This window comes from Acipenser ruthenus, chromosome 19 (genome assembly GCF_902713425.1).
Source record: "Acipenser ruthenus chromosome 19, fAciRut3.2 maternal haplotype, whole genome shotgun sequence".
Taxonomy (NCBI): domain Eukaryota; kingdom Metazoa; phylum Chordata; class Actinopteri; order Acipenseriformes; family Acipenseridae; genus Acipenser; species Acipenser ruthenus.
The window spans coordinates 22578610-22598195 of NC_081207.1; the positions used below are offsets into that span (position 1 = coordinate 22578610).

Here is a 19586-nt window from a genome sequence, read left to right on the forward strand (position 1 = left end):
GAAGGTTAATGTACCTACTTGGTTAATTTAGGATTTGAAATAAAATACAAGTGTTGTTAAGGGCTGCTCTTGGTACTTTTATTTAAATATATATATATATATATATATATATATATATATATATATATATATATATATATATATATATATATTAAAAAAAGATAATGACACGACCTACAAATCTGAATGATTGATAAGCCTTCCAGGGCAGCCATGTGCAACAGTCATCAGCACCAAATGTGCTCCCGTAGTATCTTATGGTTAATGGTTCCACACACACAAATGCGACACGTACTGCAGAAGACAGACTACATGAACCACAGCAGTCGGATGTTTTACATCTACAGTAAAACATCTCACTGCTAGGGATACGGCATGTGCACTACAGCCAATGACGCACATAACATGCGACAACAGTGATCACCCGACTGTATTTATTAACAACAGTGTTCACAAGATTGTAGAATTACTGCCCACTCTTTAAAAAAAAAAAAAAAAAAACATATTATGTATATCTAAAATAACAGCTTTAAATATCGGTTATGTGCCACATGTCGTCCTCGTGACATAATGCACATTAAAAAAATACATTTATGTGTTGAAATAACTAGGCGTTTGTCTGTGAAATCCCATAGATTTATTTGTTTATTTATTTATAGTTTGTCTCCTAAATCGTCAGTAGGGATTTCATAAGTTTCATAATATTTCCTTGTTGCTTCGGACGCATGAAAAGGCTGGAACGGGGTCCTTAAAAGGACCTCTACAGTGATGGTGACACGCCTGTACATTAAAGTAACAGACATATTAATTATGAAATCATTACGTCCGTACTAAACATAAGTGTGATCTCTGTAAAATACATACTATCTGTATGCGACTTTTGTAAAATGTCATGGTAACTGAAAGTTAGTTAACGTACCAGTTTGATTCAGGCGATGAGAGGGTCTGCTCTATCTCTCTATACTGTGACATTGAGTGTGTGGTGTTCGCTGGTGTTCATTACCGTAAGCGAAGGTGTTCGTCAGGCGAGGTATTTAGAAGGAAGCAGCGACAAGCCGAGCCTAGCAGTACCGGGAGAATGGCTCACAGGCAGGGTCTGCTCTCGGTGGCTGCGGGGTCTATGAGACTGGGGTTGAGAGTCTGGAGCACAAGTCGTACGGCAGTAGCCACTCAAGCATTTTCAGCGCTCGGCTATCGAAATAGCACTGTCAGGGTAAGCGGTAGTTTAAAATTAATTATACTTTAATAAACACGGTGCTGCAAGCGTGGGGTAACAAGTGACTGTGGTGTGATGGTGATATTTATGTTGTAGAAATTTAACAAAAATAATAGTGATGTAACAGTATGTATGACATAGGCTATATAACTTTAAGACACGAATGAAACGGAACAGTATGTGAAGCCTGTCTACTTTTAATTTATTACACAAACATGAATCAAAATCGACCAGGACTCATCAACCGTGAGTTTAAAAAAGTGTAGAAAAATAAAACTCGGTGCCGCGGACCCGTTCGAAATGCATATTTTGCACTATCAAGACAACAGGTGGTGCCCTGGTGCGTTGTTTTGAGATCACTACAAGAAAGCACTACGAGCAAAAATAAATTACATTGCACATGTTATGTCTTCTTCAGTTACTATACTATACTGAAAATGTGTGTTTTAGATTTAATTTAATGTTTTTATTCATTTTCTACCAGTTTGAATATGCTTGAGACCGTAATATTTTCAGAAATGGCAGTTTTTAAAGGGAAATAAAACAAAAACCGTCAAAGTATGAGTATGATGAATGTTATTTATGTTTACCGGAGTATTTATACTTCTACAAAATACAGAAAGATGGTGCTTAACTGATTTGTATTTAATTGTACAACGAGTTGAAAACTGCCAAGTTCATGAGTATCAGACAGCGCTCTGAGCAGTGTGGCCATATAGAGGCAGAATTGCCAGGTGCATCTTCGGACCAACCTAGTGAAGGACACAGGGCTACACTGGCTAGACATTTAGATGTCAATAATTAGGTAGAATGGAGGAGTACGTATAGGATAAATATTTCTTTATTTTAAAGCAGTGTTTTCTAGTGAGGATTGAGCTTGCTGTAATTGAACAGGCTGTCAAATCCCGTACAGGCGATGTGTTACTCAGCCTCTCGGTGTACTGTAAGGGTATTGATTGGAGTATGTACAAGTATTGTATAGGAAAATTAGTACAGTGTACTGCTGTATGCCCTAAATATAGTTTATTTACTGTTAGGCAGCAGGGACAGAGATAGGGAATTGTGTATTTTTTTAGTAAGATATATTTCTAACATAGTGTACAATACCAAATAAAAATATCTATGTTGTTTTTTGGTTTTGTTTTTTCAGTGTTTTACTCTAAACCGAAGCCGAAGTGCTGCATGTCCTGAAAAAGTGTCATCCTGCTACCAGTGGCTTTGCTCTAAACCACCCAAAGGTAACACTCCAGCAATTCACTGGCTTCTCAAGCCTTTCATTTATGCTGGAATAGGTTTGAATCTGGCTCAGGCCTCATGTTCAATGAATTTGGTGGTCGCATCCTACAGTAGACATCACCACACAATCTGGCACAACTTTAATTCTCAGCAGAGGTCCAGAAAGTGTTCAGACCAGGATTGTGGTGCACTCACCTTTCCCCAAATAAATCAAAAAAGAGAAACTGTGAAAGGTTGTACCTTTCTTTTCTTCTGTTTAACACAAAATGGTGAAATCTCTATTGTTTTTTATTCTAGGTTTTGACAAGTATTTTCCAAAGAATGGAAAAGCTCCAGAACCAAAGGGATCAGCCAGTGAATCAATAGGTAAAAATAAGAGGCTGGAATGGAATTCATCACACAGGCTATATTACCTGCGATATCGTGGGCAGTTAAACCAGTGACTGGCTTTTGTTCATTTTAATTTTTTATGATGTAATATACAGTAGGTGCCGGTTATTAGCAACCCTGATAAAGACAACTTTCGGTTATTAACAACATTTTCACGGGAACCAATCCCATCCCATAGACTTTAATGTTAATGGAATTCTGATATTAACAACTGCATGCCGCTTATTGACAACTTTATTACTAGTTGCCAGTGCTACAGAGCGCACTTGCATGATTTATGCACATACTTCATGCAGCTTTTATAACACTGACTTCGCAACTGCATATTTCTGGCGGACTGAGGCAGAATCGTGGCTTTGAAACTGGCTATGAAGCTGCACGCAACATTGAGATGGATTTACAGCGAGAGGTGGTACATTGTAATAAGCAGACCACGTTGGACAATTTCTAATTTTAAAAGCGTGTTCTTTAGAATTGATTGCAAGTACAACACATATTTTTTATGTTTGCTTTACTCATTGTAAGGACAATTGTAGTACATCGTTGTGTAGTGCTATTTAAGCCTACTCCTTTTTGTTTGTTTTACATAAGTGTGAAGTAAACGTTCTATGTTTGGGTATTTTGTGTTTCTCATGTTCATTTTTTAACACTAATATTTAAAACACATGTATTTCAGTGCCATATTTGTACAACTACAGTGTATATCGTTGTTCCATATAAATACACTTGAAAACAGGGGTTTTTCGCTTATTGGCAACTTTCGTTTAATGACAACTTTTTGCTGGGAACCGAGAGGTTGTTAATAAGCAGCATCTACTGTATCTGAAATATTCTAATGATCTTTTGTGCCAAAACTGGGAGGGAGGGGAGACGGATGGATGGACGGACGGACAGATGGACTGACTGACAGGAAGGGATTTTGTTTCAGGAGGTGCAGAAGATTGTAGCTGTGTAGTGTAGGATTCAAAATACCTGCAGCACATACAATCAATAGTGTCATCAGTACAAAAAGGGGATCTATGCTATTATTAACGAGAGTGCGTGCATTGCAGCTGGTTACTAAAATCTTAATGACAAGCACTTTATTTTACACTCCCTGTATATAGACAAGCTTTTTGGTTAGAATAATTGAGAAATGTCTTTTTGGTCCCACAGTTGCAAGACATTTGTATAAGTGACTCTTAATTGACCCATGAAGAGGAGTGAGCATGTGCTGATTCTGCACGTATTGGACATTAATCTTGTAGCATATAAGATTGATATACTTACATACTGTTAGAAATCATGCTGATTTAAAGTGCAACAATACTGGTTCCAACTTTGGACCACCTTCCAACTTTTACGTATGATAATGGTGAACAGTAATCAGCAAGTCAACTTAAACAATCTGTTTTTCTTAAGAGGCAAAACCAAAGGAGCTCGGATCAAAGAGCAATGGTGGAGGAGGAGGAGGAGGGGGGTCAGGAGGTGGTGGAGGCAGTGGCAAGAAAGGGGGAAAGAAGGAGGATTCTAGCTGGTGGGGCCGCATGCAAAAGGTATGTTCTACTGTATTGATGATTTATCTTTTCTTGTGAACCGGTGCTTATCCTTACACAGTTAATTGTTACAAAAGTTCAGTCTTGTATAGATTCCCATATTGATTAGCTATATCATTGGAAATTACCAAAAACACTAGCCAAAATAAAATCTCCTTATAGAGTTAAACTGTTCCCGATTTTTATTGTGAGGTCAATTGAGTTGACCCTATGACTTCTATCAGCTTGAAGTACACAATGTATTTCCATTCCTGAGTTCAACACATGTTCAGTAATTGCATGTTTTCATAAAAAAAAAAAAAACTTTATAGGCTACATTTTTTAGTGCCCTCAATTTCTAAAACAAATATAAATAGAAGCAAAATGGTTGGACAATGTTTTATAAGGCACTTTTTTGGTTAAATATCAGAGATGGGGATAGTTTCACAGACCAACATAGTAATATACAGGTAGTCAAAGATCAGTAGTAAGCAGGGTCTGTGAAACCAGCCTCTGGAGTCCTTTTGTAAATGCTGTAAAGTTATTACTTAGCTGGGTCAAAAGGCTGTGCAAAAATCACACCATCTGTCAATTTTTCCAGGGCGATCTCCCCTGGGATGAGAAGGATTTTCGATATGTTGCTGTAGCGGTGGCAGGATTTGCCTCTGGATTTATGTATTTCTATTTCCGGGACACTGGCAAGGAAATCACCTGGAAAGACTTTGTGCACAACTACCTGGCTAGAGGGCAGGTAAGATTATATTACAAGCTTGTACACTGCTATGATAATTGAGAATTTTAGAAATCTTGGTAATCCATTTAAAGCATTTAAAACTGTTTGATACAATTTTAAAGTTCTCATGTTTTATTGTTAGTCTCCCTTGTATGGCTATTTATTTTACAAGCTCAGGTGTGTCGTCTTAAACTCATCGTCAAACCAGGAGTGGGTCAAACTGCTATGCAATGGGAGTCGTATTTCCATGCCTGGTTTGTATGTGAAACTTAAGCATTTCATATATTGTTTTCCTGTGTAGGTGGACCGCTTGGAAGTTGTAAATAAACAGTATGTGCGTGTTATCCCTGCCTCTGGAATGTCATCATCAGAAGCGGTAAGATACTGTGAATATTGCTTTTGTGAAAGGTACATGTGTTCAGTTCAAATAAGCAGGACAGACATAGCACTCATTTACCACTAGATGTCCTCGCAGCACTGTTGGCGGCCTGCAATCTGTCTTGTTGTGTGCTTCTGTAATAACACTTACAGTACCCTGTTAGTGTAAATGGTTGAACAGTATTACTTCACACCCAGGGTAAAACACAGTGAAATGGGAGACATATTATCTACTCCCTAGATCTATCTAGAGCAGGGGTGTCAAACTCAGTTCCTGGAGGGCCGCAGTGTCTTCTGGTTTTCTTTCCACCCGAGCTCTCAATTACTCAATTGGTCTAATTATTTGATTAACTGGGCAAATTTAACACTTCTCTTCAGGCTTCAAAATGTTTCATAGGTAGTGTACCTTGAATCAAGTGCATTTTTAAAACCATCAACTGTAAAAGAACTTGAAAAATATTAAATTTGTCAAATTGAACAAATAATTAGATCAATTATGTTAATTGAGAGCTTAAGTTGGAATGAAAACCAGAAGACCCTGCAACCCTCGAGGACTGGAGTTTGACACCCCTGATTTAGAGGACTATTTAATTGTTTAGTACAAGTTATTATACAGAACCTGGTGGTATATGGAGGCATATTTCTGTCTATATGTCAAACTTACATTTTTGCACATGCATATGGTAGCTGTACAGTAGATTATTGTGTTCTGTGTTTTCATGTAAGTGTTGGCTCTAATTTTGCATTAATAGCCATGGCAGATGATGTATCTCACTGACATACATTTGTTTCTAGATGTTAGGTATTACATCTTAAGTAGCATTGTATTCAGCTTGCCTGCAGTACCATTGAGTAGTGCCTAGAGGACACTCTTTTACCAGTGTTTGTTTAAACGCATATCTATATTTCTGTATAACACCGCATCTCGCATTGGCTAAAACAGACACTAATAATGGTTAAACAAAGGCACAAAAGAGCACACAGCCCTGGTAATATGATCTGTTTTTTAAATCTATGTTAATTGTTGGGAAATCTGATTCCAGAGTTATGTATGGTTCAACATTGGCAGCGTGGACACTTTTGAGAGGAACCTGGAAACGGCTCAGCTGGAGATGGGAATCGAATCCTCACACAAGGTGGCAGTGGTGTACAGCACAGAGAGTGATGGGTGAGTGCTGCTGAAAAGGATACCCCTCACATGATGGGTTCATTTGTGATCTTGCTGCAAGTCAAGTATACCGTAGTAAATGCAGTTGTTGAATCAGTGTCTTCCTGAACCATGTGCCTAGTTATGAAACAATACCATAAAGCTTACCTGTCACGCACCATTTGCTATAAAGATCAGATTTCAAGAAACCTATTATAGCAACCATGTATTATCAGAAATGATGTCTGATACTGTACTAGTGTATTAGTATGTTTGCCTTGCTGTAAAGGACAGTTGTCTATTTTACTTCATAGCTCATTTAACAAGCATGTTTTTTTCTACAAATCATGTCAGTCAATAGGGGAAGTAGACGATTGGTTACAGTAAAGAATGCGTTAAAGGGGTGGGGACAATTTATGCACCAGATGAAAGGACCAAAGAAAGTGCAAGCAGAGATTTATTTAATCTAATACAGTACCAGATAGGATTTTTTTAAAAATTAAATTTAAATTTGAAATTGAGAAGGACATTTTAAAACTGCAAGTGCGCGACAGGTAATTATTTTGTTTGCAACAACCACTTGAGTAGAATCTAAATCCACGACATTTGTGACGGCTTCCTCTAATGCATTGTTTAAATAGTTTCCTGAAGATGTTGTTATTCTTTATTTATCTTTTCCAGCTCTTTTATGATGAGTATCATCCCCACACTTCTGCTGATTGGCTTCCTCCTCTTCACTCTACGGCGGGGGCCAATGGGAGGGGGTCGCGGGGGTCGCGGGGGCGGGCTTTTCAGCATGAGCGAGTCCCCGGCCAAGATGATGAAGGACAACATCAATGTGAAGTTCAAGGATGTGGCGGGCTGCGAGGAGGCCAAGGTGGAGATCATGGAGTTTGTCAATTTCCTGAAGAACCCCAAGCAGTATCAGGACCTCGGGGCGAAAATCCCAAAGGTACAACGACAATTAAAGTGACACAGTAATGTTACGTAACCAGTCGTTAGGCTTTTCTTGTGGTAACTTTGATGAAGTTGCTTTTACCTTTCAATTTTGTTGGGTCCAACTTCTGTATTGTAGTATCAGTCACTGCATCACATGATTATTTGGAATGAGGCAGTCCAGCACAATGGCCAGGTAGATGGTTAGTCTTGATTTCTCAGGGTCATTGCACACCAGATATGTTCCATTTATTTTTAATGCATGTAAAACCAGCACACATGTGTTTGTTAAGATTTGTTGAACATTTAATTTGGATAGAGAAACAGATCTGGTGTGCAATAGACATCATTTATGTTTGATTGGGAGGGGCACAATATATGGGAGGATAAATACCGTAATCATAAATACCTCAAAACTAAAAAAAATCAATGCAGGTATATTGGTGTTTCATCCGTTTTGTAGACAGATCCTACTGACTTTCCCCAGAAATACTGAGACGGGTGTTCCTGCCTCCAGACTGTAACCAGGTCATAAGATCACTGGTAATATTGACAGCTGTGGCATCACTTGCTTTGACAAGAAGGATAGTGAAATATAAATGAGCCACATTAGCATTCGAGGTGTGCACCAAGGTGGCTGTGCCTTTGAGAATTCCTTTATTCTGGAGTTCATGTCAGGCTCTTTCCCCAGGTCTCCTCTAGGTAATGACTGATCAGTCCTGCATGTGGACTGAGGGGGGTTGTCAGTAGCTGGCTTAGTCATTTGTGGTGGGCCTGCCTGGACATCCGATACCTGAAATCCAGGGTATGAAGGGACCATGTTGGTTAACAGAATATATCCACTGACACTTGCAAAATGTGGTTACTAACATACATATACCCCAGCCATGGACATAAATAACATATAAACATAACTAGCTAACATCATAATGAGATGAAGTATAAGTTAATTTGGGAGGACAGGGAGAAAGTACCTTGGCATACCTACAAGACTAAAATAAAATGCTCATACACAAACATACAAAATAAAATGATATTCCAGGACGACTTAATTTCAGTTAAGGGCTGCTTAAACTTAACAATCGAACAAAACAGCATGGTCGTAAATTTATTTGGTGAGCACAGTGCAAGGGTAGCATGCGGTGTGAAAACGTATTTAGAACTGAGAGACTCGGATAAAGTTGATATATGTGATTTTTTTATTTAGATATATATATTTTTTAACTTCTTTTTTGTTTCCCAGGGAGCTGTCCTCTCGGGTCCTCCTGGAACAGGAAAGACCCTACTGGCCAAAGCAACGGCTGGAGAGGCCAACGTCCCCTTCATCACTGTCAACGGCTCAGAGTTCCTTGAGATGTTTGTTGGCGTTGGGCCTGCCAGAGTGAGTGACCCGATTTTAGTTGTTTAAGAGCTAAAGGCACAAGGATGAAGTGCTTTACAGTACAGTTTTGAAGCATTTTGAGTGGAAATACAGCAGTCTTCGGCTAAGAGAACACCCCTCGGGAAGCAAACAAAGTGTTCTTATAGCTGAAGAATTCTCTAAGATGGAGTTAGCCACCAGACACAATATGATTCCAAAAATAAATATCTATTACTTGTCTTGACGTACATGCATCAACATATGAAATGAACTGAATAAGTAAAAGAAAAGCAATAGGCAAGTGTATGTTAAGAAACTATAATAATAAAGTAACAGTTGTGGGTTCAATCCCCAGTGGGGGACACTGCTGTTGTACCCTTGAGCAAGGTACTTTACCTAGATTGCTCCAGTAAAAACCCAACTGTATAAATGGGTAATTGTATGTAAAAATAATGTGATATCTGTATAATGTGAAATAATGTATAATGTGATATCTTGTAACAATTGTAAGTCGCCCTGGATAAGGGCGTCTGCTAAGAAATAAATAATAATAATAATAATAACAGACAAACTAACGTTAATAAACAAACTGTCAAATTAAATTAACACAGCACCCCTAAAAGTGTTAAAAAATGCAGCAGCAACATACAAGACTGCACATTATTTAATAGAATGGTGAAGCAGCTCACCAGAACGGGAAACCTCAGATTGCTCGACGGCTTGTCTCCTGATTCAAGTTTTTTTTCAGAGCTCAAACAAGTTCCGACTTTTTGTAGCAAGAGAAACAGCGGCGCATTTTGACGTTTGTTTACATGCCTTTTTGTAGCGATGAGGTGCACTCGTGGAAATCAGAATATGAAACGAGTGAATATATGACGGCGCTTCTGGAAAGATTTAATAAACCAATTTATCAGGTTACAAAACAGTACTGTATCTTGTGAACAAATCGCTATCGGTGCTAAGAAGGTGTTCTTTCAAGCGAAGTTCCTGTTCCTTTAACAGGAGCATTTACATTTACCCGGCTAAAGGAAGGCTGTTCTCTTAGACGAAGTGTTCTCTTAGGAGGTGTTCCTATACGCAGAGACTACTGCACTACAAATCATAACAAAATATAAAATAAAAACAAACAAAAGAAAAGATATTTACAGTGGCAGCATCATGAAAAACAAACTGACTTGGCCAATGCATGACATTTAGGCAACCGATTTGGATTATTCCTGCTATATTTTGTAGATATTAATGTATGGGTTTATTAAGTTAAGCTTTACAAACAGAATGTTAGGATTTAAAAAAATACCTTTAAATGAAGAAAAGAGGTACTGTGATAATATTGCTTGTAAAGATAAGATGTAAGAAAATCAATTTTAAAACTCTGTTCAATTGTTCCTCCATTCCTAGGTGAGAGACATGTTTGCGATGGCCCGTAAGAACGCTCCTTGCATCCTGTTTATTGATGAGATTGATGCGGTGGGGAGGAAGAGAGGGAGGGGTAACTTCGGGGGGCAGAGCGAGCAGGAGAACACTCTGAACCAGCTGCTGGTGGAGATGGATGGTAGGTTGACAATAGTTTGCCTAATGGGGCAAGGTACAGGTACAACACATAATAAGAGTATGCTGTATGAGTGTTACATAACTGGAACCTATATAAGCTGTGTTTAGCTTAGGGAAGTAAAACAAAGATTTAAATTAGAACAAAAATGTGTACATTTTGGTAGTTTGTTTACACATATAACCTTTTGCAGGTACTTTTCAATATACAGTATAGGTAGAGGTCTTAATTTTTCAGTGTTTATTAAATACCGAAATACAGCCTTTTCTTTTTTTACCTTGTTGGAAAAGACACATTGGAATCTCCCTAGGTCCTTATTGGAAAGTTGTGCCAGTAAGAATGTACATGAAGACAATTAAAACAGTACTCTCTTTATAATACTGATGTTAACTTTTTTTCAGCAACATCTGCACCTTTCATGTTTCAATGTGTTTCCAGGTTTCAACACCAGCACAAACGTTGTGGTTCTAGCTGGAACCAATCGACCTGACATCCTGGATCCAGCCCTGATGAGACCGGGACGCTTTGACCGACAGATTTATATAGGTAAACTGTACAGCAGCTGCCTGAGAGGCAGTGAACCATCGGTCCGAGACAAAAACGATAATGGAACAAAACTTGCAATCAGCAGCGGGGAATGCATATTCCAGGTCATGGGATATTAAGTGTGCCACACGTTTTAAAATCTACATATATATGTAGATAACTGTTCATCCACTTGTAATTAAACTTGGTATGGACATTTAGCACAAGAGCGTATGAAAATTACATTTTAGGAACTGCTCACCCGGATTGCATGAATGTTTGTTATAGTTTTTGTGTGTGTTTATATATATATATATATACTTCATTGGGGATATGTATGAATATCTAGGTTATGGCTAATGAATCTATCACAGTCACAGCCTTATGTCTATTTTTATAATAAGGCGTACATGGTGGTGTCTATGCTGTAGCATACGATGTTTTAAGATGTGAATGATGGGATGAGGTGTAGTGGACAGTGCAGAAAAAGATCCTGCATCAAAATAAAAAACAAGGCTATCAAACTCAATTTAAGGACGATATTATGATTTTATGCACTGTATACAAAAAAATCATAAGCTTTTGTTTTTTTACTTTTGATTAGGCAATGCTGGTGGTAAAATAAAAACATGCAATGTAATCAACAGGTACTGTTTTGTACTTTTTCCAAAGGGATGAGTTTTGATCTGTATTTAAGTGATACAGAGGTTGCAAGCAAGGAATAGACAAAACGATGTCCTTTGTCAAAGAAATACATAAAAAAAAAAAAATATATATATATATATATATATATATATATATATATAATCAATTCACATTGTTGCCTCAGCCTTTGGAGGTTTAGATTTAAAACTGCCCTTTGCTTGACAGCCCTGCTTTAGTCTTATAAAGTGGCCGGTGGTTCCAATTAGTTTGTTTACTGTCTGGCAGGAAATGACCCTCTGCCAATATACTGCAATAATGTCATGCATAGTGAATGAGGTCTAATGACCAATTAAGAAATGATGAAGGAAAGAAAGTAGAAAGGCATTCCAAGAAGAGCAGTTTTCTTATGTGACAAGCTGGGTTTAGGATTCACCAGTCATATATTGGTTGTGCAAAAGAACAGTAGCTTGGTGGTATTGACGTCCACTGCAGAGGGATGTTGGGTCCTGCAGACAGAAGGGTTCTTAATAAAACAAATACTCATTTTACAAAACAACTAAGTCATAATGCTTCTTATTTTGTATTATCAATGTGAGGTTTTTTCCATTCAGAAAAATAGTTACTATAATTAACAACTGGAATAAAGCACTTTCCTTTAAAGCACTTTCCTGCTAATGCCTTCCTCAGTAACCCTGACCTTTGACTGATGGTTCATTTATTTGCTTGCCCTAGAGCAGTGCCTGTTATTTTATTACACCAATGTCTTGTCTCGGGATCCAGATACAGTTCAGAATAAAGGGCATTGTAAAAGCTTTAGGGGTAATAGAATCTCTTGGAAACTGTGACCAATATTGAAAGCTCTCTCCTTGATTTAACACATTATGTAACAACTATATAGATTGTGTTTTATTACCATGGCTTGTGTGATATCTTATAGTACTTTACCTGAGGCAGTTGCATAATCCTTTAAAGAATGCTGTAATGCTAGTCTGCCATGTGTGTTTCTGTATCCCTATGCAAGACATCCTAAATGCTTGTAATGGCATATCTTCATTTAAAAAAATAATATATATATATATATATATATATATATATATATATATATATATATATATATATATATATAAAAATCAGGTTTGTTAAGAATTTCTTCTGGCTAAACGATAAAGTAGATCACATAACAAAGTAACAATAGGTAAGAGTTTATGATAAAAAAAGGTAGTGTTCTGTATTGCTTTAATGATTTTATTTCCTGATTCTGTACTTTATTAGTTTTAGTATTGATCAGTAGATGAAGTAGGAGCATACTGAAATGCTTTTAAAATCCTGGCAAGGAGACAGACTTTAATTCCTGTTGTCTAGAGATTAAAAGTGTGTTATACTCCTAAACAGGTCCCCCTGATATCAAAGGGAGAGCTTCCATCTTCAAAGTGCATTTACGTCCCTTGAAGTTGGATGCTGGTATCGGGAAAGATGCTTTGGCCAGGAAACTAGCTGCTCTCACGCCTGGATTCACTGGTGAGTTGTCCTGGGAAAAGTAGTTTATGATTAATTCAGTGCTGCGTAGAAAGAGAGGATTATAATGGATGTTTTTTTATTTTTATTAGATCAGTCGTTTTATTGTTTATTTTCTTCCAACATTATAAAAACCCTGTTTTCCCTGGATGTTATCGTAGACTTTATATATTCTCACATCTGCTGCACTTTTCTTTAGTTAAATGTCTAGTAATTAAATGTTTTTAAAATGTTCTTCCTTTCTTTAGGAGCCGATATTGCTAACGTGTGCAATGAATCCGCACTGATTGCTGCCAGGCATTTAAATCAATTCATTATTGAAAAGCACTTTGAACAGGCCATCGAGCGTGTCATCGGAGGTAAGGAACCTGACTGCAGTCTATCTGCTCAAAGCCGCGCAGTGGTGTTCCCGGCACGGAGCCTGGGGAGGATAAGCCTGATGGAAACGTGTTGCATCCTGTTAATGCCAATACCTAATTATAGCAATGGGGTTGACAGAGATTTGTTTTTTTTAAAACACCTCCCGGCATTGCTGGAACTTGCGGGAGAAAGAATAAGCTTTTCCAATAGAAAATAAACTTGGTGCCTTTTAAAGGACTGAAGCCCAGTGTCTCACAGTGGGCCTGCCAGGCTCCTGGCTCTTGGTCTATTGATCAGACCATATTGGCATTCTGTTATCTCAATCCGAGACAAAACATTTTAAGACTTGTTGGTGGGGGGGTATCAGTGGCACATTGAAGAGCAATAGCACAATACACCCCTTAAGCTAGGTTTCCTAATTTACATTGCATCCTGACACATTTGTATGTATCTGCATGTGGAGCAGCAGTATGGCTCTGGGTCAAATCTATGTGTGCAGTCTGGCTCTGAATGGTGTAACATTACTTTATATAAATTCCTGCTTGTTGTTTTGTTTGGGTGCTTTTCAGGTCTGGAGAAAAAGACCCAGGTCCTTCAGCCAGCGGAGAAGAAGACAGTGGCATATCATGAAGCCGGTCACGCCATTGTGGGCTGGTTCCTAGAGCACGCTGACCCTCTGCTCAAGGTGGGATAAAGGATTCCAGGGAGTTTGTTCATTAACCTGCTGTCCTTAAATATCAGGGGAAACTAACAAGACCTTTAATGAAATTGCCTGGCAGCAAACTGCTGAAATAAGCAATAAATATTATAAATAATGTAGTATTGCATTAATAAAATAATTATGGTGTGGATATTGCTATGGCGATGACAATTCTAGCAGTGTCTAATTAAACTGATATTGAGAGATGATTCTCTCATGAGTCATGGGTGTGTGATAATGCTTGTCTGTTTTTGGTCCCTTGTGCATGCTTCATATACACTTGATTTATAAAGTTAGTAGTAATACAAGAGTCTTGTTGCCATTTGGTGCATCCACCTGCCATGTTTCATTGTTGAGGCTACAGTATGCTTTTTTCACAGTAGCTACACTAAATGACCCTATGACTATAATTGCCCTGTAACGCAATCACTGTTACTGTAAATCACTCCTGCTGGTGCCTAAGGATGAGACATTTGTTGTCTGTTTTTACTCCATTCAAACCACTAAATATACTAAATATAAATGGTATCTTTTTAAAAAATAAATAAATAAATAAGACGGAAGTGCAGTGGCACGACATTTCAGTTTGAAACCTGTGCGTAATGGAACCATCTCAAATAGAATTAAAAGCAACAGAAAGATACGTGGTTCAGATTGACATTACAAACGCACAGAGCTAGTCATTAAATAGCAGTTTGAATATGTCGACAGAAGGTGAATGACAGACGTCAATAGGGAAAGATTCAATGTTAATTAAAACGGTTTACTAAGCAGTGGGCACTGCTATTAAAGACTGACTGCTATCTGCTGACTCAAATGCTCTTTGTGTTTATTTGCTGCGCATGTAGGTGTCTATCATTCCTCGGGGGAAAGGCCTGGGCTATGCTCAGTACCTCCCGAAAGAGCAGTACCTGTACACGCGAGAGCAGCTGTTTGACCGCATGTGCATGATGCTGGGGGGCCGTGTGGCAGAACAGATCTTCTTTGGAAAAATCACCACTGGCGCCCAGGATGATCTGAAGAAGGTTACTCAGAGCTCCTATGCACAGGTACCTCCAGCACCCCCTTTAAAGAAACATTATTCCCTAGACCCAGTGCAAGAGTTTCTCTGGTAAAGCAAAGTGCAGGGTAGGGGTGTTTTTAATAGTTTAGAGTTTAAACATTTTGAATTGTGCCTCAGTTGTTTAAAAATATTAATGCTAACATTAGGGGGGCATTTTCAGGAGTGTATTTACTCACTTTACTCTTTAATATGTTTAAATCTGCTTTGCTATTTTAACTTGTGTTTTTATCTGTTAAGTGGGGCTGTGTAAGTAAAATTGTTGTATTCTTAAACAGAGGTTTACTCAACATAAGTTACAAAGATTTGAAAGCAACCCCTTTAAATTGTATACTGTAGAAGGTGCACAGTAATTAATATTTTTTTGAAGATTGGCTGCAAAAGCATGATTTTGTTTTCATCTTCATGCAGATCGTCCAGTTCGGTATGAGTGAGAAGCTGGGCCAGGTATCTTTTGACCTTCCCCGGCAGGGTGAGATGGTGATGGAGAAGCCCTACAGCGAGGCCACGGCGCAGGTCATTGACGAGGAGGTCCGCAGCCTCATCAACACGGCCTACGAACGGACAATGGAACTGCTGCTGGAGAAACGGGACCTTGTTGAAAAGGTGAGAAATGGCTTCACACTGAATAAGGAGAATAGCTTGGGTCGCCTCCTTCAGTTGCTCCCTTGATGGCTCTGGCAACCTTTTTTAGTTTAAGGAGTGCTGTTCTATTGAAATAATTTATGAAGAAAGCAACTGCACTTAACCGTCGCACTAACACGTCTGTAATGGCTTGAGTATGGATTTTGTGACACTTAATGGCAATAGAAGAATTGATGTAAACATATAAAGCAGAGAGGATGCACAGCCCTGTAATTTGTTTAATTGAAATAACATGTCTGCACAAACACAGTTAGCAGGTGCATGTAGGCTATACATGCACATCTAGCTGAAGTACTGAATAACACATAACAGGAAGTTTTGAATTTAGATTACAGAATCTGATAAAAATGGGTTGCAATAGCAATCGTGGGTAATTTTAATTGTGTACATTATGGTACAGTACACAGGTACTGTATATGTTTTAAACAACAGATCAGTATTGAAATACAATTATTAATCTGTACTATGAAATTATGTAATTTATACAGCAGCCCATATTTTTTTTCCTATGACAGGTAACTTGGGTTGTGTCTCAAAGGTCCTGCTTGGCTTCACACATATTCAGTCTAGCATAAATAACTAGAATGACAGTGGAGAAGATAGATAATTAGTATCGGTGCTGTCAAAGTTGATCCACAAATATAGTAAATCTGTGCTTCACACTGTGCAAGCCAGAAGTCAACACTTTTGTATTAACAATAACAGCTAACAGTGTAGCTACAAGTTTAATAGTCATGTAAAGTTAAATCTCTGTTTTGACATTACATTCCAACATTGTGTGGTGAAAGGTCTATCCTAACAAACTGAAGTTGATCATCGTAAAAGCTTGCAGGTAGTTTGCCATTGATGACTTTCCCAGATGTGACATTTTCATGGAATGACTGTTGTGCTTGTTTGTCCGTGGCAGGTGGGGGTGCGACTGCTGGAGAAGGAGGTGCTGGACAAGGCAGACATGCTGGAGTTGCTAGGACCACGGCCCTTTGCAGAGAAGTCCACTTATGAGCAGTTTGTGGAAGGGACCGGCAGCTTTGAGGAGGACACCAACTTGCCGGAAGGGCTGAAGGACTGGAACCAGGAGAGGGACCAAGCCCAGGAGGAGGAGCCCCCACAGCTGGCACAGGAGAAGCAGACCGTGTAGCTAAACTCCACGCCTTGTTAAAATCAGTGCCAGCAACACAATCGCTGGAAGATCGGACACCGCTGAGCGTTTAAGGTCCATTTTTCATTTAGGGAGGAAGCGCCCCATCCTAAAGTTTTTCACTTGTTTTGACAAGCATAGATAAACGTGAGGAACTGGCAGCTGTTTTTAGTTTCAGACAGCAGAGGTGAAATTCTTGTTCAAGGATGTTAACAAACCTCTGGAGGTTGCAGCTGGTTGTGAAATGCAAAATAACCTGTCTTGGAAAGCATGTGGAGAAACTTGGATTTAGAAAGGATTCCTGCAAGCCTTAACTTCAGTCAAATACCTTTTCCAATTGGCATATCTTTTCACTGGAATGCAATAGGATTATATAACTAGAACTAGTCTATAGTTGCTCTTCTAAAATTACCCCTCAAGGATTGCCATTGTGTAATAATAGCACTGTTTGGTGTATGAAGTATACATGGTTGGTATACAGTTGCGTGTGAGTGTACTTTATATACACCAGACAGACTGCTGCAATTGTTTGTTCATATTCTGCTAAATTTGCCCAAGCCTGTTTTAATGCTTTTAAGAAAAAAATCTTCTGTTATGTTTAAAGTATATCATATAACTCTCCAGAGCCAGTCTGCCACCCAAATATAAAGATCTACAGATAAACATGGCAGTGTGGTTTTGAAAGTCAGATAGGTAACTTGGGAATTTTTGCTTTTAATCCTATTGCATTAAAATGATAAGATGTACTTTTGTGGTAGAGACTGTCTTGCAAAATAACCACATAATGACTGATTAAATTATTGTTCAGAGGACTTTTAAGCTTTGTACTTTAATTTTTTTTTTAGTCAAATAAAGAATTGGTATATTTAAGAGCAGTGTTTCTCAATTATTTTTAAATTAATACAATCTGTTTCAATTGTATGTGGACGAATGTAACATTCTCAAACATAAATAAGAACATTAAATATTCAATATACAAAGCTGAGTTTAGACTCCTCTTAAAAATCCTTTATAAATCTCAATCAGTATATTGTAATTTTAACCCTAAACTTAATGCTTTATTCCCATTTTCTGAAATATATATTTTGTATGCACTTTCTCAGTTTATAGTATTTGTTTCTGTCTGAAAGACCTCATTGGTCTTACAGTATATTGTTGTTTTTCAGAAACACATATGACTATTAACATTCCTGTTACTTGCTGTACCTACACCCTGCCTCCTGTGTACCACAATTCAATGACAAACATATCAACTAGAAGTCTTTCTCATTGTCTTTAATGAGAAAGACTTTAATGTCAGGGATGTCAAACTCAGTTCCTGGAGGGCCGCAGTGTCTTCTGGCTTTCATTCCACCCGAGCTCTCAATTACTTAATTGGTCTAACGCATCTAACGCTTCCCTCCAGGTTTCAGAATGTTTTATAGGTAGTGTACCTTGAATCAAGTGCTTATTTAACTAAAAGACTTTGAAAAAATATTAAACCTGTCCAGTTGAACAAATAATTAGATCAACTAGAGTTGCCAGTAACTTTATGGCTTCCAGGACCAGTACCAAACACTCAGCAAATAATGCAGAATGCCAGTAACAGTACCAGTATCAAATTTTTTAGCAAATAGTGTAAAATGATAGAGCATACATGGGTTACTAGATGTGTTCCATATAACCATCTGCACTCTATAAAGATTTATTAGCCGGTTTTGTATGTTAATGATGTCATCCAATGTGGCCGCCATGTTTTTTATTGTAGCAACTTACCTTTAACACCCTTTAAAGACAACCACACTACGATCATATGTGCCATTGGGTTTGTTTCAATCGGACTAGCTGTTTGGGGGAATAAGATCTTTGTAGTTTGTGATTATGACGTCTGTACCGTGCAATTTTGACATCATGCAGCATTGCCGTCATACTACACAACTTATCAGCTTCTTACGAACATCAGTTAATCTTGGACTATCCCTCAACAACTATCCCTCAACAACTTTCAGCACTCTGCAATGAGTTGTTTTCGAAAGACAAATTTTTACATTTAGGCAAAATGTTTTTTTTCAATCCAATAATTAAGTTAATTGAGAGCTTATGTTGAAATTAAAACCAGAATACCCTGCAGACCTAGAAACAGTTTTTATTGAATTTATTACGTTTGTTTTTGTATTTCTAAGTTTAGCACTATTGAATGTTTAATAGTTACGGAATAGATATTTGTATACACATGCACTGTTCTATTGATGAACTGGTCGATCACCAACCCTGGCTTTTGAAAGCCATTTTGTGGTACCCTTCGTAGTAAAACTACCGATCCTGTGCTAGTCTTTCTGTTTCAACAGAAGCAGAGATTGTGAGGACGGCAACATTAAGTAGTGAGAATGTTCTGAAAGTCACGGTGTGTTCACTAGCCCTTTAAGTTTGGGGCACTCAGTTATTCTGCCTTACATAAACAATACTTGAAACAAAAATAAATGATTGTATTCCCTAAATAGATTAGGCATGTCATGTAATATAATATTCTAAGAGTGGTTTTAATTCTTGGTGAAATGAT

At 38.0% G+C, this 19586-nt stretch overlaps 1 protein-coding gene across 1 annotated transcript; it reads left to right on the forward strand.

Moving 5' to 3' along the window:
• Positions 1-849: 849 nt before the first annotated feature.
• Positions 850-17917, forward strand: LOC117424511 (AFG3-like protein 1). Its single transcript, XM_034040897.3, has 17 exons — positions 850-1213; positions 2367-2454; positions 2750-2818; positions 4244-4377; positions 4958-5107; positions 5391-5465; positions 6511-6635; positions 7296-7566; positions 8794-8931; positions 10309-10462; positions 10898-11005; positions 13022-13147; positions 13393-13503; positions 14074-14189; positions 15053-15253; positions 15676-15870; positions 16817-17917. Exons 1-17 carry the CDS (start codon positions 1079-1081, stop codon positions 17045-17047), a joined length of 2427 nt encoding a protein of 808 aa, XP_033896788.1. The 5' UTR covers positions 850-1078; the 3' UTR covers positions 17048-17917.
• The last annotated feature ends 1669 nt before the right edge of the window (positions 17918-19586 follow it).